At 34.2% G+C, this 23,586-nt stretch overlaps 1 protein-coding gene across 1 annotated transcript in view; it reads left to right on the forward strand.

Annotated features, from left to right (window-relative positions):
- The window catches only part of Rab26 (RAS oncogene family member Rab26), a 103,677-nt gene that overhangs the window by 12,396 nt on the left and 67,695 nt on the right, over window positions 1-23,586 (forward strand). The window contains exons 2-3 of the mRNA XM_073087940.1: window positions 2,328-2,486; window positions 5,038-5,148. Of these exons, the coding sequence (XP_072944041.1) occupies window positions 2,328-2,486; window positions 5,038-5,148 (270 nt within the window). The remainder of the gene's footprint in view (window positions 1-2,327; window positions 2,487-5,037; window positions 5,149-23,586) is intronic.

Consider the following 23,586-nt stretch of genomic DNA (forward strand, 5'->3'; position numbering starts at 1 on the left):
CAATATCATTTCACTCCGGCTTTTTCTTTTACTTTAATTTCGTCACACCTGAACTAACTTTTATCATTAGGTATCAGTTTTTATGATTCTCGGTAGGTAGTCTCTTTGAAATAAGTTAAGCAAAAAAAATGGCCCTGTTAGTTCTACAAAAACGCGCATTGTAATGTTGTAAAATTGGCGCATTTGTAAAAATCATATTGTTACGTCATCATCAACCAAACTGTCACACTTCTGGGCACGGGTCTCCTCTCTGAATGAGAAAGATAAGGCCATAGACCACCGCACAGGCCAAGTGCATTGGTAGACTTCACCTTTGAGAAATTTCTTATGAAAGATCTTTCAAGTATGCAGGTTACGATGTTTTTCTTCACGATTAAATTACAAATAATTATTTTTTAACACGCACAATATTTTGGAAAATCAGAGGTGCTTAGGATTCATACTTTGTTTCGATCGAGACGTCCACTAGGTCCATTAGCACTGCTTATATTGCTAGGAAGTCCCGAATAAATGAAGAAAATAAAAGTAAAACTCAAAATTGAAAACCAAGGTTGAAATGAAAAGCCTTTCAACGTTTCAAAGGTATCTGAAATGTAGAACTAGCTTTGACGGGAGTATAAGTGCCTCGCATACCTTGTGAAATTGGTTACTGGGATATTTTTATGCATCGATGCATCATTCTTGAGTAGCATACCTTGAAGGAAGCAATAAGAAATAATGTAAAATACAAATTCATAAGAACATGTTTCATTAACAATAATTATATTTAAATTTGCGAAACCTATTTGAGGCGCATAAAGCCGTAATCAATCAAAAAACTTCGGGTAAGAAATTGCTACTCATTGCTAGTATTTTTACAAGACTATGGAAGATAATACTTTTCCATGCATGCCGATGCATGCACAATGCAATCCAAACGGCTAGACGGATTTTATTTAACATGTGATGTGTTGTTATATGCGCCTAAATTGTGAGAGTGAAAAATGCAATATATTTAAACAGTCAGGTTTTTTTATTTTTATACTACTTATTAATATTAAAAATAACCTATTCTTTGGTAATATTACTCAAATCTTCATTATCATCAACCCATTAGGATTAGAAGCCATAGTCGATCGCGCTGGCCAAGTGCGTATTGGTAGACTTCGCATACCTTTGAATACTTTTTTTTAATATCAGGTCTGCAGGTTTCCTCGCCTCGCCTCATAACTAATTACTAATATGCACATAACTCTGAAAAATCAGAGGTGCCTGGGATTTGAACCTCGGGCCCCTCGATCGAGAGGCTGAGTTTCTTAACCACTAGGCTATCACTGCTATTTAATTATATACTAATTAATTTATAATACGTTATATTGTTCAATTAATTGTTATATTACGACTGGGTAATTGTTCACAATAGTGTGAGCACAAAAGCTTTCCGGGCGGGTAGGTAATTTCAGAGCCTATACTTAGATGTTCTACCCACGCTCCAATGATGGACCGTAAGCTGATTTGTCCCCAAATGGATTATAGATTAATCAACGCATGGCATTCATGCATCCCTTTAACTATCGCCCGTTATTAATAACTAATCTATGCAATTGTCTACAGAGGATCTAAATTGGGTAAAATTTCGATCTTTAGTAGTTAAAACATCGGAGAGATTAATCTTCTTATACTCGTATATAAAATTCTCGTGTCACAATGTTAGTTACCGTACTCCTCCGAAACGACATTACCGATTTTCACCAAATTTTATATGCATATTTAGTAGGTCTGAGAATCGGCTACTATCAATTTTTCATACCCCGAAGTGATAAGGGTTGTTCACCCTTAACATTTTTTTATTTATATGGCAACACAACGTTTGCCGGGTCAGCTAATTAAATTATATTATTATGACACGTAAAGTGACAAAGTCATAAACGTCACATATGTCAATAGTATGCATAAATACTGGATTTTTAACTTGGATGGACCTATAGGTTTTTTCTGTCTTATCTATTGAAGCAGTGATAACCGCCGGTTTGTTTTGCCTTAGGGGGAGATAGGTATAGCGACAGTAATAAATTTATAATCTATGGAGAATAGTTACATATCATCTAATATCAGACGGAACGTATGCTTCCTGCTTCTAATAAATAGCTACAAATTGATATTACAATTTTAATTTAACCTATTTTAATAGTTATATCATATTTAATAATGGTTACGTTGCTAAACAACCTAATACTTTGACCTTTTTCGTAAATTAGTATCGGACGTCTGCTTATCAATAAATCAATGTATCTATCTACCTATCTTTGCATCCTTTACTAGTAATTCAAGCAAGCCATTGTCCACAGCACGTGGGTACAGACGACAGTATGAGCGACGACGTGTTCGAAGACGACACCTTGCGTGCGCCCGCGCAGCACAGCGCCCCCTCGCCCACTGGCTACAGAGACTACAAGCCTGATGACACCATCAGGGGGATTGTTGAAGAGGACGTGCCTATACACAAGGTATTTTTCATGACGTTTTTATAATATAGGAGGAGCAGACGAGCGTGCAGACCGCCTAATGGTAGGTGATTACACTACCATTAGGTGTACCATTTATAGGTACTAACATGACAGGTAATGATGACAAAATGAAGAGGCTGATCCCTTTTTACTTTTGTAGTAGAGGGCGCCACAATACGAACCGCGGTTATGTTGATAAATGGGTAACCTTCTGTTCAGATTCCTTTTAACCTCCAGATTTTATCACCATAAGACAGCTGATTAGGTTTATAAGTCTACGAATGAGCTTATTTTTTTTAATTATCGTTAACCTTTATTAAGTGATTAATGCCTTGAAAATAATATATTTGTCGGGATTTCAGACTTGTGAATGTTTTTCCATTGAGATGTTGAATCTCAAAATGTTTTGTGGTAAAAGGGTTTTCTGAAGTGGTAATTAAACATTATTATTTTGGTATGAAACTCTTAATAAGGGTTAAGTCATCATTTCAAATGATTCCTAAATGAATTCATATTTACCTAATGCTTGGTTATGAACTCATTGACAAATAAAATTGTCTTAGATTATATTATTACAACATTTCTCTCATATTAAGGTCCTTGCAGTAAATTGGAGCACTCTTTAAATAATTATATTTATACGATCAAAGCAATTGGGTCACCAAATATTAATATTTGACGAAATATTTTTGCGTATTTTGTGAAATAATTCTGTAACCGATATTTATCTCATTACTCACAACGAGATTTCGTTTCACTGAGATAAATATTGTTCGTAAATATCACTGAAACCAAGTTTGATAATAACTTAATCTTTGAAAGATGCCTCAAAGTCAGGCGAATTATTAGAATCCTCTACAGAAGTAAGTAAATTAATTTGAAGTGGCTTTAATTGAGCGGTATCTATTAGGGCTACCATTAAGCTTTTACGGGCCTTTCTGAATTTTATTAACTCGTTAGGTGCAAAATATTCTAATATTGTTTTTATATACATTCATGTTGATAGGTATTTGTCGAGCTCTTAATTTTTTGAAACTCAGATAGAGTACCAAATAATCCGTACTTAGTAGGAAAATAAATATTTTTTGAAAAAATACAAAATCATATACATAAACCAGTTTATAGACAATTATTATACCTTATCCCGACATGTGACGCCGCATAATTTATTTATTTATTTTATTGATCTAATTAGAAATTATATTTTTGGCGATGGGGCTTAAACGTATTTTTGTAGTAACTTCGCAATTTCTCTTAAGAAGATGAAAGCATCGAATTAGTAAATTACATAACGTATAGGTATATTTCCCTATTTATTTTAAACTAGAAGAACCTACTACGGCTATTAGAATGGGCGTACAATATTGATTTGAAATAATATCAATTAAATCAGCTTATTTAATTTTCTAATTAACTATGATCAATATATGAAGAGGTCAACGGTCTTGTGATTATTTATTAATATAGAGTTAAAACCTTACATAAAGGAAATTGCTTTAACATAGATAATGTTAAAGCAATTTCCTTCTTTAGAGAAACAAAACAGTAGGTACAATAAGCTTACCTTTACAAAGCTTAGTAAAAGAAACATCCTAATTAAAAGGCCGGGTTTTGTTTTGTTACAAAACAGGAACAATTGTTTTCAAGCCACTCGACTACAATAGAACAAAACGTAAACACAATGGTGAGTTAAATATCAAAAAGTGTTATTTAACACTAATATAGGTTTGACAATGTTGTGTATGTATGGTTATATACCTAATATGGTTCTAATTTTCTAAAATGTGGGAAAAACGCCCATTATCAATCCATCCAATGCCTTGTCTATTTATATTACTGTGACAATTCATTATAAGAATTAATTTGTCATAATATGCACAATTATTCTGTAGACTCAAAATGCGCTATTTTCGTCGATACTGGACATTAAACTGTAATATAATATTGTTGAAAGAACTTAAACAACTGCTCAGGAATTGAACAACTCGATGGAATGTACATAGTTGATTTCGTAGAATGGTTATATTGCTTAAGTTATCAAGTTTTAAATGGATTCAATACTACAACAGTCTCGCTAACTATGTACTCGTACTACTAGGAGAAATAAATGCTTTGGTGGTTCCAAACTACGCCAACTTTTAGCCTTTTTTTCCAGAATAGGTAGGTACGTCGTCACCACGTTTGTACGTGAAAGTCATGAATAAAGCTAATTTATTTGTACTATATCCAAAATCGAACAGCGATTCTTATAATGTTAAAAGCATTTAACTAGCCTTGTGTTAGTAGATGTCTACGGTTCATATCTTGCAACGGAATTTTAAACAAGTTAACTCCAAGCGAATGACCTGCAATTTTGATGAAGGTTTGTTTTGGATGACATTTTATGATAAATTATGACGTCACTAAACATCATTCTAAATTCAATATGGCCAACACTATGGCGAATTAAATATATTTTACTCCCATTAGTGTACAAAAACCTTGTTTTGAAGAACCTTTTCATATACATTTATTGTTATACTTATAATTGATAGGTATATTTTATTCTCAGACCATCTTACTCGGCGACAGCGGCGTAGGGAAGACTTCTCTACTAGTGCAGTTCGAGACCGGGAAATTCCAAGCGGGGAATTTCTCAGCAACTGTCGGCATTGGGTTCACGGTAAGTATTTTACAATATTTAACTCAGTAATTCTTGTGTACATTTATATTAAATACTTCAATTCTATTGTTTACATCATTGTCACGAGTAATATCAACATCATTGCAGTTGAAATGTAAAAAAACCGAAGTCTCCCTTTTTTTAAAAAAAGATATGAAAAATAATTGTGGGTATAGGTAGGGAGAATAAATAAATACTTATAGTGATTTGAGCGCTTGGTGAGAATTTAGTCAATTTAGTCACCATAGAAAAAGAAATAAAGGACATTCAGATTTTCTTTTTGTTCTCCAAATTTTGAATTTTATGAAATTTATTTTCCTTAACTATTTTCGAATTATTTCTATTATCTCTTGCTATTCTTATTAAACGTTCTCACGCAAACTTTTATTGTAAATCAAATCGTTTTTCATTTAATTTTCATTCCACTGTGCGTAATTGTAGAATCCCTACAGTTCATTGCGTAGGTGGTTGAAACTTTAAATATAGTACTGAAATGTAACCTACCTAACTAAAAACTGTTTTGTTATTATTAGCTCACTTCTTTTATAATATATTTCTATGTAAATTCTACCACTGCGATATTTATTTTGAACGTTATATCTAACTTATAACTTGATATTATTACAAATACCTATTTAAGTACTAACTTGTTAATCTTTAAAAAAAAAACAAAAGTAGGAAGGCATTTTATGCCAAAACAATGCTCATCAACGAGATGTTTACGGCGTAAACAAACCTTTTAAGTTCCTCTGATAAATGAACCAATTAAGGAAAGTAGTACAGCCTCAGGCGGGCCGCTGCTTATGTTTCATGCTGTCCTGGTACCGGGGGAGTTCAAACGTGTGGAAATGTTATGTGAAGCTTAATGTTTTTTTATGTGATTCGAGTAGTAAACCAACTCGCGGACCACCTGAATGAGTGGCCACTGCCATCTATGGTTATCTGTGAGTCACCAACTCCATAAAACAGGTTCTACTTATATTATAATGTTTTTAACACGCTTTTCTATATTAGCTTGGGTTGTATGTATATATGATTATGTAACTAAGTAACGGAATATTTGAACCCGATTTCTATCCACTTTGAACGTTCAGTTTAATTTAAAATTTTGAAGAATTATCAAAAACCGATGACAATACACGATTTTAATAATTTTGTACCATTGTCCTTATATAAACATCCTCAGGATTAACAATTTTGGTGCAAGATTGTTCGAGCGCCTTAGAGAAAGTTCATCGCAAAGTTACTAGATTGCACGGGGCTCTATCTTTTAAACCGTAATAGATAGACACTTGATTTTTTACAGAGGATGCATAATGGTGGCCGCTATAACAACAAATACTAAAAATTAATAAAATAAATATAATTCAAAAAACTAAAAAACACGCTTTTATGATAAAATCAACTAAAATCCATTTATCAGTTTTCGAAAAGCGCCCCACACTTTTTCCACAATTATACTATTTACTGTTCCTTAATTGATTCCTAGATTGAAAATTATTTTCTACTTTTTAGTTGATTTTATCATAAAAGCGTGTTTTTTATTTTTTTGAACTATATTTATTCTTTTTATTTTTGTCGCCAGTCGAATTTCTGTGAATAGAATATTTTTAGGTCCAAATGATAATATACATACCTTAAAGTAGTATTTAATTATTGTAAAGTAATATATTATATATCCTGCGGATACTTTTTATCTATTTGGGAACTCGGCCTAACTTGCCCAACCCTCAACATTACCTACGTGTCTCTTTAGTTATTAAAAAGAACTCAAAAGACGCAAAAAAAGCAAGAAGAATAATAAACGAATAATTGTACTATTTTAGTCATTTAGGTATTATTTGATATCTAGCAAGTGCATTAAATAGTAGAATCATGATCTTATAAAAACCTATACAAAAATAACATTACGTAAAGCATTCGAACACAGTGTTAAGTCTGTAAAATCCTTTGTAGAAAATTCCAAACAAAACCAGAACTATTCTTCCAATCGAAACAGTCAATATGTGTAAATTGCAACACAGGATCGAACACACATCTCTATTGAATGAAAGAAAAGCACTCATTCTAAGTGACTGAGTTTCAATTAGAAAAAGTACTACCCTAGCGCCGGGTGCTAAGTGACCTCTCGTGTTCATACAACCCCTGTCGAGGTTACATTACGTTCGTGTTTTTGATCACGCTGTAATAGGAAATAGAAAGTTTCTTGTGATTTGCCTGTAACGAGAGGCCTCAATAGGCCGGGTTTAGGATCAAATTCACGAAAGAATCGTTCCGAAGGAAAAGTTTTTATTTATGTTAAAGTCATAGATTAGTAAAGATACTTCGCCGCCATGAAATTGTATGAAGCCACAAACGGCTTATTTGTAAGTTCTTTTTTTTGAATTCTTGACAAAAGAAAAACATTTTTTGAGAAAATTTACGAATAAATAGCTAATACTGCGTAATTTACATAATAAACAAATAATTATTTCAAATATTTTAGGGACATTTTAGCACGGAGACGTGGCAACGTGAGTAATCTTTACTAATCTATGGTTAAAGCATAGTTAAGGTTGTTAAGTTACGCAACGGTTGTTAGGCACCTTTAGTTATTCAGGTCAAATTCTAATTTTCTAGGAAACGGAAAAGATTTTGTCATTGGCCAGTAACGAGAGGCCTCAATAGGCTAGGTGTAGTGTATCAAATTCATGGAAAGAGGTGGCTGAAGGAAATGGTTTCGTAAATGTTAAAGGTTGCTAAGCTACACGACCGTCGTTAGGTTGTTGTTGTTTGTTGTTGTTCTGAAGTCGAAATCTTAATCGATGAAATATTTTATTTTACTTTTAAAATAACGTTGGTACATGCCATCACTTTTTCTCACTTTTGCAGTGCACATTTTACGTAATTTTATCACAATTGGCCTATTTTCCGGGAAAATTACGCGCCTTTGTAGCACTTTTTCCTTTTATAGTCTTTTATTTCGAAACTTTTTGAGACCTGGCGTTCAATAGCTGATAGGTCCATTATATTCGTTATTATTTTCGTAAAAGAATTTTGTTCACATTTTACGTAATAACCCCATATTTGAAAGGTGTATTAACTGGACTTTGTGACACTGCGAAAACGTCTATTTGTACCTGAAATTTTCTCACACTTAACACAATAATTTTTAGCTTGTATGTACGGACAGACAAATTTAAAATAAACTAAATTTAAACTCCTTTCATGCCTAACATTTTAATTACAGTTATCTTAATAAGTACTTAACGTTAGGTACGCAAACCTAAGATTAGTAATTAACTTTAAACAGCAGATTAATTTCATATATTAAACGAGAAAGTAACGACTCAGCGTCTAAAACTAATTCTCAAATGAATTCTAGAGCAGTTAGGATGAACGGCGGTTAGTTAGTCTGCGGAGCGTTGAGATAATTACTCAAATCCACTTCAACAAAACCATCCCTCTATTTACTTTGAAATAAGCTCAGATGAATCCACGATAAAATATTTACGAAACTTTACGATAACGTTTTGATGGTTAAAATCAACGTTTAAAGTAGCATCGACCTTATAAGGCGCTTGGTGCAATGGTAGCGAATAACTATGCTCCAAGAAAAAATACCGAAAAGTATATAGGTGTATTATTTATCACTTAGTACTAGGAATTTCTATAAAAACAAAAAAACGGACTGCTTAAAAATAATTAACTGAAAATAGAAGTAATGTAGCCTATAAAGCATGCTCCGGAAAATTTTATATTGAGCCGTTGATAAGGCAAATGTCAATTAGCACGCCAATATAGGTAGGTATATGCAGTTTGAAGTTATGTATAGTACCTTTCTTTAGGACAGTTGCAAGGTAGGTAAAGGGCTAAGTTTATTTTATGGAACTTGTCCAAATATAAGCGGGGCTCCTTCAGCGTAATTGAAGAAACCTATATTGAAAAAAAATACAATTGCTGCAACAATACATCGTTTATCGCTTTCGCATTATCTTTTATTCTAGAACAAGTGCTTAAAACAGGTGAAATGTTATATTCGCTAACATTCTCGGATTATTTTTGTGTAAATGTTGATAATCAACAAATTGAATTTATATTTATTGGATTGACATTAAATATGCTTCTTGTTATTGATATGTTAAGCTTGTAGTCTGGGATTGATCCTGTTCAGTTTAAGCGCGGTATTTTGTGAAACGATTTTATTTTATTTACTATATTTTATTCTGTTATATTCATGCCTTGCTAGCAATTTGTAATTTACTTCTGTTTAACTGTTAGTCATGAAATGAAAATGAGATTTTATTTGGGTATGAACCCATATGCCTATGAGGCAAATCTGGAGTACCAAAGTTTGTAAACGACGTTGATCACTATGGATTTCACCGTCTATTAACTGATAAGATGAATTGAGATTATAAAAATATGATATTTGATAGTTAGCTACATAACTCAAAATACTGAAATTTGTATAGATACGTAGTTGTAGCTCCAAACTAGAATTAATTAGATAGCAGCTGCACACAAAAAGAGTACATAAACACCTGAGTATGGTTATGGCACTGGACCATGAACAGATTTTTTTGTGTATCCGGCTGGCTCAGGATCGAATCTGGAACCCTTTGTGTGTCAGACGCAGATAGGTATTTTGGCATAAGAGAACAGTGATTACGATGTTGTAATCTGTGCGAAAGTTTGGGTGGTGGTTGGAAATACGGTATGTAGGCGGTGGTGATAGGTCAGCAATGCTTTATCAAGACGTTTTACTAAACCCTCAGGAGAACAATCGTATAGTCAGGTACCTATTCCATTTAACCTTGAATAAAAATAAATAAATCATACTACAGCGCGTACAAAGCATTGAAAAACATACACGAAAAAATAAGAGAACTGACGAAAAACTTCGTAATAAATATATTTGAAACAAAACGAAAGCGACGAATCCAAAAGCTGAAGAACAGAGGAATACAATCCTTTCCCTTTGTGCACAATTTCGTTAACGTCGCGAGTTGAGTTTGAAGCGTCATTTTGAAAAGATTGAAGCTTTGTTACAGCGTAGGTACGTTATAAACTCTGCTCAAATGTATACTAAATAAATATTTTATATACTCTCTGTGGTCCGATTTCATTTTATTTTTTTGTATGGAGTGGAATGATTTATTGCACAACTATTCTGATAGTCCTAAGACTATAGCGTTTAGAGCCTTAAATATTACTTATTACTTTAACTTGCAAAAAATCAAACTCGCAATAGAAAATGGAAATGGAAGGAAATTATGTTAAAACATGACGTTCACATACTTATAGCTCCACACTAGGATTGCCTAGGATTGTCGTGGGTATAGTCCCCGCGAAACTGCTAGTCCGCTCTGAAGTTGTTGCGAGCAGGTGGTGTCATACAGTTTGCTATCGCGACGCGATTCATTTGTATACTCATAGCGGACTAGCAGTTTTACGCGGACTAAGCCATGACCACACATAGAGACGAATATTCACACACCCAGAGCCGGATCATAATATAAATTATTTTAAATGACTGACCGGTGATAGAATCGAGAGCCATGTGCGTGTTGGACCGGTAGTAACCGCTCGTCCACGCAGAACGTCCAAATACAATTCTACCACCATTATTGTAATCACATGTCGTTCAGACACCCGAAATAACATTCAAAACATTAGAATCCAATTAGAGTAAGTGCAAACCGCAACGACGTTCAAGCAGCCACAGACCTAATTAATTAGATATTTGAAAGAAATTCAATTGTAATTTAACTCCCACTTTTATCCTTGTTTAAATGATAATATCTATAATTTATCACGCTACTTCCATCCATATATACTTATTTAAGGCATCCTAGCTTAGTCCTCAGGGGAGCGGCGCATTTGTGGGCGACCTCAGGTAGGAATATAATCTTATCTGGGGTTGATTACAGATGTCCATGGGCGGCAGTAGTTTACTACTCTTAAATGCTAAAAAACATACCTCATGGTGGCACTTACCAGCAAGACTCCATGCTCGATTGCTACGGGTAGGTATATTGATAAAATAAGATTTCAATTCTATTTATTTCAGTCTTATTTTCAAGTGAATATTCAATTGGCGACATTGACTAATATCAGGTGCTTATGCTTATTTCCTACATAATTTCACAAATAAATCGCACGTAATTAACAAAATACCATGTATATTTTATTAACACCGAAATGAAAAAGTTTTTCCCCAAAAATCCGTGCAAATTTTACGTCCAAAGGCTATTGAATGTTACATCGAAAACGTTTCACAACCGCAACAGTTAATTAATTTTCCCTCCGCGCTGCGCTCGTCGAAGTTTAGAGAATGTTATTTTAAATAGGATTTTTCAAAACAAAGTTTGATTAGTAATCTATGTTTTTCGATGGTTGGTTTGTTTAATTGAGCAGGATTATTTTATTGGTACATTTTAATCGAACTTTATATATTAGGTATCTAGTAGGTAGTAGTATGTAGGTATTACATTGTAGTGTCCTATTAATTATGAAAAAAGTAGTCATATTACATGAAGACATAAAAATATGATTTGAAAATCATATCAAATTCAATTCGAAATCGATTTTTTGTGACATAACAAAATTATATTAAATCTTTTTAACATGATTACTTAACATAACGTTTAATGTTAGAGTAGGATCAATATTTAAAATGTCTTATTTGTTATAAGATATTAAAATGTAATAATGATGTTCAACAACAACAATTGCGTTGTTGTTGTTGAACATCATTATTACATTTATTAATCATCTCGAAGATTAAAACATCATGTTCTAATCTTCGAGAGCATTTCATTATTTTTTTGTGATTTATTAGACATCTGATTTTTACTACATCAATGGTTATACGTAAAAAAACATATTGTCCGTCCATCTACCAATATGTAGAGGGGTGATATGCGTGCGGTGCCTGCCGGCGCGGGGGGCTGCCTCATCCCGGCGGAGGCTGTGATCCGTCAGTCCGCTACTCCATCCCTCGGGACGCAGGACGTCGCGGCATCCCGGAAAGTTCGCTCCGTTGCTTAGTTACGGATAAGTTTGAAAATTCAGTAAAAGTGGCGGTAACTTTTGTTAAGCTTTACATATTAAGGTTTAATTGTTTTGAGAAGTTTTGATTTTTTTTCGAAAATTTGGAGTGATGATGATTTTTTTATTTCTTCTTTATAAATAAATATTCGATAATTTCTAAAATAGTTTAAATATGTAAAATTTGTTTTTTTGGAAATAAAAATAAGATTTTTTCATTATTTATTATTTAAAAAACATCATAAATAAAAACTTATTTAAATAAACACAAAAAATAATATAACAAAATAAGTAGGCATAACGTTCATTTTGGAGCAAATAAAACCAATTTTATTTTCGATAAGTATGTTCTCTATAAAAATCAATTAAGTACTTAAACGCGTATAAAGCAAGGTGTTCTCTAAAATAATTTCTAATTAATTTCGGGTTCGAGCCAAAGGTTACGTACTTCTTTGTAATTTTCACCCCCAAAGGAAGCAATTACGTTTACGTCACTTGCCAAAAAGTAATTATACTTTTACATGTGGCTTGTAAGGATCGGAATTGATTTTGGAATTAATTGTAACTTTAGTAAGATGTGTAAGTATATTACTGTGTGCGATTTTCGGGTTACTACTCTTATATTACCCGTCCGTCCTATCATTGAACGAAACTATCGTTTGAACTGCTGAAAGAATCTGGTTGAAATTTTCCAAGGATAGATTTTTTTTGCAATGATTACCCATGTATGTATGATAAATGCATGCGTCTTAACTGGTATCATTATAATGTAAAATAAAATATATGAAAAATTACAAAAAAAAAAATCAAGTAAGTTGAAACAGTACTCCAAAGGGTCCTCAAATTAATGAAAGAATAAACATTTTTTGGTAAAAGTGTGATTGTGAATTCAGGAAATTGTAGGAAAGTTTCAGTTTTTGGTAACGTAAAACGTTTTCAGACTCAAGTGTGTTAATGCCTGTAATGTACTCTTTGATTTTGAGTAGTCAATTTAAGATTTTGGATAAGGCTATTATTTCCAAATTACATACTTCAAATTTATTTATGCATATTAAATAACACAATTAAGTTATTTTCTTTTTAAATTTAAATACGAGTAAGTATCATACATATTGATGTTCAATATCCTGTAGATAGATATTAGATACCTCTTCTGGCTCGGGGATTACGAATTTTTACTCGCTACGGGGAAAACTTCAATTTCGCTACGCAATGCGCGCTTAAGGGTGGGATTAATGAATCGTGTAATGCGAATCCTTCGTGTCGTTGGGAATTAGGTACGGCGTCCGCGCAGATTTTTATCGTGCTTTTACCTAAAGGGCTTCTGTCTGTCTTATTTATTTATTTACATGCCAACAGCAACACACACAATACATCATATAGTACTTAGTAGTACACTAGAGTAGTATTCATAATAATAAGGCTCGTATGAGTGCCTTATGAGTGCCTTAGTGCTGTCTTATTGTGTGCGTCTTATATTTTACCTATATTCATTCAAAGATTTGCGATAAACAAGCACCGTATCAGATTGTCACGCAGTGTTCCGAGATCGAACCCCGGTCAGACATTCTGAAAGAAGAATTTAGATTTCAACTTGAGATAGGGAATTCTGCTTTAGGGTTGTTAGAAAGCAACTAATATTAACTTAACTAATATTCACTTTATTAAATACTGTGTTTTAGACTAATAACATAATATTCTGCGTAATATTTCGGCTTAGTAACAATATTATTAATCATTGTTTTATTCTACATAGTTTAAAAGGTATAACGAGGGAGAATGACTTATACGAGGCAACTTAGTAGGTACACTCAGAGGCAGAGAGTGTAGAGAAGCGCGATGTGATTAGATTTCCGTGGCAGTGGCCACTTGTCTATCGTCAAGTGAACTACATCGTAGTTCGCTACTTGTCCCTATTATTTAATTAAAAAAAAAACAACACTGACTCGAAGCAAAATATCTCATTTTCCTTCACTTCCCATGTCTTTACCATATTAAAGATTAAGCTTATCTCAAATATGAACATAACAACGACATTTGAAAGCATCACACGTACTGAAGTGCTTCATATTATCCCGGCATACTTTCCGCGTCTGTAGTTATTGTTTTGCATATAACTTTATTAAAACGCCCGCCGCAATTAGATCTAGAAATAGTTAGAGCGTAATATCTAAAAAATGTTTTAGTTCTCAAAGGTGTGTGAAGTTTAGGTACTATAATGCATTTGCGGCGTGTGGTCAATGTGGTGGTGGTGTTTAACGACCCGCGTGGCGGAGCCGTCAACGGGTCTAACGCGCAAAGGGTTCCGGATTAGATCCCCGGCCAGGCGGACATCTGAAAGATTAATTTGGATATCTATTTTGAGTCCGGGTGTTTTTATATTCGTCTTTGTGTGTGTGTTCATGGTACCCACAATACCTCCTAAATCCTAGTTTTGGGCTATGAGGGTAGAAAGCGTCTATTTAAATATGAACATAACGGCGACATTTGAAAGCGCCACACAAGCTGAAGTACTTCGTATTATCCCGGCATACTTTTCGCGTCTGTAGTTATTGTTTTGTCGTCGTTTATATGATAACTTTATTAAAAACGCCTGCCGCAATTAGATCTAGCATTAGTTTGAACGGAATATCTCAAAAATGTTTTTAGTTCTCAAATATGTTTGAAGTTTAGGTACTATACTGAATTTGCGGCGTGTGGTCAATGTGCATGTCCATGGCACCCACGATACAGGGAATGCTTGTGTGGAAGTGTAGAAAGCGTCTATTTAAATATCAACACAACAGCGATATTTGAAAGCGCGACACGTATTGTAGAGCTTCATATTATCCCGGTATACTTTTCCCGTCTGTAATTATTTTTTGCATATAACTTTATTAAAACGCCCGCCACATTTAGATCTAGCATTAGCTAAAGCGGAATATCTGAAACATGTTTTTAGTTCTCAAAGGTGTGTGAAGTTTAGTAAACTGCATCTGTGGAGTGTGATCTAATTGTGATCTGTAAATAACAATCGGTTAATAGGAATGATGGTGATCTAAAAAAGAAACAGCACTGAATGTACCTACAAAAATACGTAATATTAATTATAGTTATGTTATTGACTTTAGGTAATACATTATGTAGAGTGGGCCGAATTCATCTTATTGTACAATATGTACAATGTACATATTACGTGTAGGTATGTTCATTTATTGATACCCTCCACTCAATACAAATTAGTGCGTTACCGAGATTGGTTCTTAAATGATTACGTCATTTCCGTTACCGTTCAAGTGTTTATCGTTACATGAAGTCGCATTTAAATTGATACAGACAGATAATTTATGTAACATTCTGGACAAGTGATATAAGTTAACTATTACAGAATAATAGCTTATATTGTTATTCATAGATTTATTGTTTATGAGTAATCGGAAAATGATTTGAAAATGCCAAAAGAGTTTGTCCTTTCGAACCCAGACATTAGGTACGTTCGGTACATAAATAAGACTATCACATACCTACACGTAATTATTACCTGCCCGGAATGGAACCAGTGACTCCATCCATCCATCCATCCTCCATCCAACATCCATTATTATAAATAATAATTTTCGTTGGCTGTCTTAAAATAAACAAACATATTATTTAGCTAACTTGATCTGTTCGAAGTCGTTATCATTAAGCAAAAGGCCTTTGCAAAGACAGCGATTTCCATTCGTAATTAAATGTATGTTCAGAACAATTACAAAGTACTCATATAATCGATTATGCATTAATTGTGGATGCGCATAATTGGATGATATTGGATATTAACAAATTAAATTGTAATTAATTTAATACAATTAACAACGCTTTTGTCGTTCACATTATTAAATGATTTTTAATAGAAATAGAAAACGAGCATGCAACCTATCTTGTATGTAATAAGTATGGGGTCGCTTATGGACTTTTGTGATAGACTCCTAGATACTTTGTAATAGAAGGTGGTTCGACTCCGGCGCCACACCTATTTCTGCCTTATAACAGCAGTGTTAGGCGCTGCTGTGTTCCGGATTGAAGGGTGTGGTAAGGGAGACAGACTCTTCCGAGGCGTTCGAGCTTAATCATCAGGGGTAGCGGCGCATCTGTGGCCGACCTCAGGTAGGTATATCTAATCCTTCCCCGGGAAGGACGGCGGTATGTGTGGTCGCATACCGTCGTAAACACTACATGGTGTGGGAGGAGCGAAAACTGCTCCCCCAGGGTAGAGCCCGTTGAGCATCGCGCTTGGAGGGCTCCGGTTGTGTTCCGTTGGAGATCCCGGAGTTCTCCAACAAGCGCTGAGGACGCCAACCGGGGGGGTTTTAGTGCGGTAAAAATCCCACATAACCCGGCGTCGCTCCCACGTCGTCGGGTACCTTTTGAAGGTTTCCCCCTCGAGAGAAAAAAAAAAAAAAAAGGTATATCTAATCCTATCTGGGGTTGATTACAGATGTCCATGGGCGACAGTAGCCACTTACCATCAGGTGGACTGCATGTTCGTCTGCTACTCTTATATTATAAAAAAAACAACGCTTTTGTTGTTGACATTATTAAATTATTTTTAATGGAAGTAGAAAACGAGCATGCAACCTATCTTGTATGTAATAGGTAGGGGGTCGTTTATGGACTTTTGTGATAGACTCCAAACAGCATTGAAGCCCTGTGTGACGTCAGCCACAGATTACTTGCTAGCCTTGAGAACTAATTAGGATTGGTTCATGTTAGTGTCTGGCCATTGGTACGGTCTTCTAACGAAACCATAGTGATATCCTAGTAGTTGAAACACCGCGGCATCGCTTCACAACCGCTAGCTTAGACTCGCTAGTTCTAGGTCTACTATCTAGTTTCAGAACTATTTATCTATCAGAACTATCTAGTTTCAGTATTGAGTGTCTTGTTCGTATTACAAATTAATTATCATTTTCTGTAACATTGAATGTAATATTATTAGGAAAGGTAAACGCCTGAGACTTTAAAAAAATGGTTCTTAAATGCGTGTGTCAATAAATTTGAACTTAGCTAGCATAGTGGACGATGACTTAAACCTATAAATGGTCTCATTTTAAGAGGTGATTCATACCCAGCAGTGAGCAAAGTAATTGGTAGTCGAACACATGAGGCAGTGATGCCTCTGCAGTAGCAGGTGGTAGGTGTCTTTCATTTTTTTTTGTCTTTTTTTATAAGTGGCAGACGAGCATGCAGTCAACCTGATAGTAAGTGGCTACTGCCGCCCATGGACATCTGTAATCAACCCTAGATAGGATAAGATATTCCTACCTGAGGTTAGCCACAGATGCGTCGCTGCCCCTGAGGACTAATCTGGAACGCCTCGGAAAAGTATGTCTCACTTACCACACCCTTCAAACTGAAACACAGCAGCGCTTAACACTGCTGTTTTGAGGCAAAAATAGGTGTGGTGGTGGTGCTGCCGGAGTCGGACCACAAAGGGTTTTACCACCTTCTATCCTATAATTTTTTTCCTATCAATTATTTTTAAATAGACAATATTAAACTGTAGAGCTTTTATAAACTACTGTATATAACGCTACCGTTAAAAAGTTAAACTTTTATACTTTTAAACGAAAAATAACGCAGCCATTCAATATAAAAATTGATTTTGCCCGCCGAGCCGTGTCAAACTTGAAAGCGGCAACGCGGGAAAATTTCCGACACCTAGTTACATACGTCCGCACAAACCGATGTCTGATCGCAAGTGAATGGCGACTAACGAGGGATTAGTAACTACTAATTATTATAGAAATATACGTCGTTTTGTCCTCTCTCCAATTTGCTTACTTTTAGTATGCAACCTTGGGTGATTTACATAAGAATGAGGCAATATAATTAAAATGAGTATCAATTATTATACTTAAAAGAAGTAGATCAATAACGGGCATTTGGATTGTAAATTAATTTCGTATACTCCAATTAATGTTATTATAAAATCGTTCACGAAGAAAATTTTGTTACGTTACATTGACTAGTACTTGTTTTTTTTTCAATACCAATATCATGTTTTAAGTAAACTACCTTTACATCGCACAACCATTTCTCGTCCTTTTCCAGATTTTAGTAGAAATATTCTACCACCATAACATGCTTTTTTAAAAAATATTATGATTTTTAAACTAGAGTTCTCGTTCCCTAGCTCACATCTTGCAATACAACAGCGTATTTATGTCCTTTTATTTTCATTTTACAAGCTTATTCCACCCACACGGTTCGTACGAGCGGACTCCAGTTACAGTTCAATAGAATTCCAATTTTAATCCTGCAGTGTTGTTAACGGAACACTGTCTTATCAAATTATTGTCGCTACAATAAAATGTAATTCAGTCATTTTTATGTGATGAAAATTAAAAAATAAATCGAAACTTTAAGGCTGTTCGCCCATCGCTTCAGAGACTGATACTTCGCGATAGCTTTAGCGATGTATTATAACTAATCTGTTATTAATAACCAATCTATACAAAGTTTTGCCTAATTATCTTTTCTTCAAGCAAAAATAGTAGAGATTGATTATTAATACTTAGCGTAAGTAGTAATTAACGCTACTGTTAATTATTTTACGCGAAAGTGGTGGACTGTCGATAGATATTTGTAATAAAATCAAACCACTCAAGCAACAACTAAACACCTGAGCCGGCAGCGGCTTAAGCAACTTTAGTAGCTTAAGCCATAAGATGGTAGCTAACTTCGCTGAAGCAATGATAGCCAATGGGCCATCAGCTTAACATTTTAAGCTCCCTACTCAATAAGGGAGACCTGGAGACTCCATCATGCTACTGCTATGCCAATAAGTGCAGGGTGTATATTTAGTAGGCATGTCGAGGCAAATGATTTAGATCACCCATAAGTCTTCTGACAAGATTTAACGACTGCTATTAAAGGATAACCGAGATGGAGGGTGTAAGCTGCTCTCCGAATTACAGAAGCGAGTATGACAAGCCACTAATGATCACCCATCTAACTTCCGACCTGAAATTATTAACATAACTTTATAAAGTACGATCTACGAAAACGGTGGGTCCATGCGCTTCAATAAATAAATTTAATTACGATTTGAATATTTCGTATAGGTCTAAAAATAAATTGTTCTCACGATGAAAAATATTTTTTGTTTTGTTTGTCCATATTCCCATTTTGATCTCATTTGGTATTCCGTCATTGAGGGTTTGAAATCAGCCCTTTGCTCATCAGCATCGTTTGAAACGGGATTTTGTGGCTTATTCATATGGGCGAATAGTCTTTGTGCCCTTTGCTACAAAATTAAACAGAATCAAGGGCAGCGATGCACGATTGAGTAAATACCTAATTGTTTTCGTTACGTACGTATCGATGATTTTTTATTAATATTCATACAATTTTTTAAGAACAGTTATTTTTTATTCAACAGCATAAGAATAGGTGATTATGAAAATGTAATTAACTTTAGTATGATGGTTGGGTCTCTCATATGGAACAGATTAGATATTTCTATTTTGTAAAATTCGTCGAATATATTGAAACAGACGTCAGCACTTAGTTTCAAATAACTATATTCAAACTGCGAAAATTTAAAACAAGCATTTTTTGTATTATTCTCATAAAACCCTTAATTTGATACGTATGTCATAGGGTCCATGAAAATTAATTCTCTAATCTCCAAACATTAATGCTAAATTTCAGCTCAGCCCATTGGGGTTAACTGGCTTAAAATTTTGGAAGTAAATTTAAACGTCACATACAGACGAACTAACAGAGCAAGTTAAATTACATTTTGAAAACATTTAGGTATCTAGAGATTTTTTAATTTGGTTCCTCTTTCCATTTTGATCCCAATTGATATTCCGTCACCGGCGGGTTCCGTCGAAATCAGTCAGTGTCAGTTACCTTGCCCATCGTTTGGGACTGAGGCTTTACGGCTTATCGGTATGGTGGAATATTCTTTGTGGCCTTTGGCTGGAAAAATTAAAACAAAACGAAGACCGGCAGGCGCACGGTAGAGCAAATAATTGCTTTTGCAGGATAGGTTTTGTTAAATTGACTTACCTTTCAGGTGGACAAGAATGTCAGTAATCCATGAGTGACTATAAAACGTTCGGACGATAGATCGATCCTCCGAACTAACGGCTGTTATTAATAATCAATCTATCTAATTCGATCGATTTCTCTAATCCAATTGCTTTATACTACACGTCAAATGTTGATCTTTGGTAGGTAAAAACTGGATATGCTGATTATAAATATGCAGATTGATTGATACTTTGGATGAAATTCAAATCATATAGAACTAGCTGATTCTGTCAAAGTTCCTCGGACATTGCGACAGGAAATTTCACCTCGGCAATCGGCATCATGATTGCAAAAGAGATGAAATATTCCGTGCAAATATAGATCTGTAGCTTTATTAGTAGGTAATCTAACACAGTTAATAGCTTTTACGTTTTTATTGTGCTTTAAAATTGGAAATAAAATATTAGTGTCATGTCAAGTAAATTTATTACGGTTTAGGAGATCAAGTATATTTATTATGGTTTAGGAGATAGAGCCCTGTAACAACAGACGGACAGACGGACAGCGGCAGCTTAGTAATAGGGATCCGATTTTACTCTTTGGGCACGGAACCCTAATAAATGTCAAATAAACATTAAAAGACAAACATTCGAATTTGTATTAAAGTAAGTGTAATAGGGGTCATTTTCCTATCCAAACATTACAATGAAAAGTGAAAAGTAATAAATAAATTAAAGACTCAACAATAGCATTATTAAAAAGTACAAAAAATCCGGTTCGACGAGTTGTTTGAACATTGCGCAACTCAATAAACGCTTCGTATTCGGATGCAACCTTTCAAAGGAATAATGACTTTGAATGTCTGTGCCCTTAGTACGAGTTTTTACGTTTTTACAAAAATGACTGGTTTGTATTTGTTTACGTATTTGCAACATTTCCAATCAGCGCCCCTAGCGGACTGGTTCAGAAATGATTGGAAATGTATGGAAAAAATAAACTCATACTAAGGGTACAGAACTTAAAAACAACGAAATGACATATAAAATACTTTTTCAAGTTATGAACTGAGTACCTATTACATTACTATTTACTTAACTATGTAACAACTTGAGACATTGAAATTCTCCAAACAGTCTGTATTCGAAATATTTTCTTTTACCCTCAAATATGTATTTTCTTTTATTTTACCCTAACCACACATCTTTTATCAACGATCCGTAACAAAATATACAATACGATTAGAGGGAATATTTGTTTCTCTTGTAAATATTTTAGGGTTCCGTTTCGAAATTTTAAGACTAATAATAATTAATACAATATTCGTGACTTGTTCGATTGCTAGGCACGTATCTATTCCTGTCCCTGCAGTTCCGGGACCAGAATAGGGCTACGGTATCCCCTGCCTGTCGTAAGAGGCGACTAAAAGGGGGCGGTTGCGTTCCGTTGGAGATCCCGGAGTCCTCTATGCAGCGCCGAGGACTATCACCGGGGGGGTTTTAGTACGGGAACAATCCCATATAACCGAACGAATCGTCTTTTTATAAGCTGTTATTTACTTTGCCTTGTTAGTATGTACCTACGTATGATAACCAGTTAACCGATTGAGCAGCAGTTGATGTTGTAGCTGTAGTAGATTGAGTGAAGTTTTGCATACGATAATTTATTAGATTTAGACATTATTCTTAATTAAATAAGGGGGACGCCTGCCTCACTTTGGTGAATCAATAATTGATGTCAGTAATCAGTAATGAAGTAAGTTGATTGATGAAGAAATTTTAATGCACGCGCATGACATGGATATAATATGAAAGCGTATTCTAAAAGGAATAATAATTAAACTTTGTTTTTTTTAAGTTTTTATACACATTATCTTTCTTGATTAGGTATTTACAAGATACTCAACAAATTGTTGTAGTCACGTTAAGAATACATTATTAGTACATCAAGACTAGAAAATCTCACCAATGTCGTATAAGGAACATTAAATGGGCAAGCACGGCTCCCTCTTGGCCGATATTTTGAAAAACCCTAATGGACGCATATATGACCCTTTATTCGGCTGGACAAGGGTCGCCCAGAGTAATGAAACGTCGATATAAAGAAATGTACCTTTATTTGTTTTCCATTTGTTCCATTTGTTTCAAAAACTGGGTTTCATGTTACTTACGTATGTGTAAAATGTGTGTAACTTGTGTCACTAAAGATTGTAATCACAATAGCGTTGAAATCCAAAAATCCATTTATATTTACCGCTCGCTCATTCTCTAGTGTGTGAGCCAGAAACCTATAAAACAGCTGTTGTCTGTGATGTTGCTGTATACCTTTTTACAGCTTAAATTAATCCATTTTGTAATACATCTTTTTTATAAATAAAGGTATCAAATTGTCTTATTTTTTCACATTTTCCTAAAATATTAATATAGGTATATAAAAAAACAAATTATAGCACTTTACGGCTATAATTGAGAAATTATGTTATTGTAGGTACGTAATTAATTCTAGCAAAACATTATAATATGATAATATATTCTCTAATCGGGTGGCAACCCTAATCATAGAAGAGTAAGTACGACCTTTTATGATTCGAACACAAATGTTTTTCCTTGTCATCCATCTTTCTATAGGAGGATTCATGTCACATAATAAATTATAAAATTAGTGAAGGGTTCAAGTAAATGTGCAAAACAAATAAAAGAGAAAGGGTTCAGGGAAGCTTTTATAACAATTTGAACTGGACAAGGGTCTTGATATGAGAGTTTACGAACCAAAAATGGAGACTCTTTTCTACTAAGAATTTTGTCACTTAGAGGTTAAAAAGAAAATAATATCACATAAGATTTAGCCAAAAACGAGTTTTTAAAAGTTAGCCAGGTTATACAGGTTTACACACAGCAACATATGTATAGGCCCAAACACGTATAAAGATACGTTAGGATGTTTTCTTAAAAATCCAAAATCATATACCTGTATAATTAGCATAAACATAATCTTTAATTTAATACTAGCCTCTAATTTATTTGAGCTTAATTTGAGCTTACAAAAGAAATAAACAAAAAAGCAAAAACCTGCTTTCGGATTTCATTTTTGTTGCTAATTTTGAAACGACATAATAACCGGGCATTTAAACAAAAAATGTTTTATCTTAAAACTAATTATCCTCATTTGTTAAAGACAAATTTGTAAAACACGGCACGAGAAACACAGGTACGGATTACGGATTAACTGTGCGATGTTTACGGGAAAATTAGAAACAATAAAATTGTCGCGTCGGAAGAAATAATGCTAGAGACTCCTGTCTTTGATGTTTCATTTCAAAATAAATTGGAAACACATTGGTTTGTACTCGACATTGTACGAGATGTTGATTCTGTGTTTTGTGTTAGAAATAAATTATTTCTTATTATT

The sequence above is a fragment of the Epargyreus clarus genome, unplaced genomic scaffold, assembly GCF_041222505.1.
Source record: "Epargyreus clarus isolate Ecla_fem2 unplaced genomic scaffold, WU_Ecla_fem_2.2 ptg000026l, whole genome shotgun sequence".
Lineage (NCBI taxonomy): Eukaryota > Metazoa > Arthropoda > Insecta > Lepidoptera > Hesperiidae > Epargyreus > Epargyreus clarus.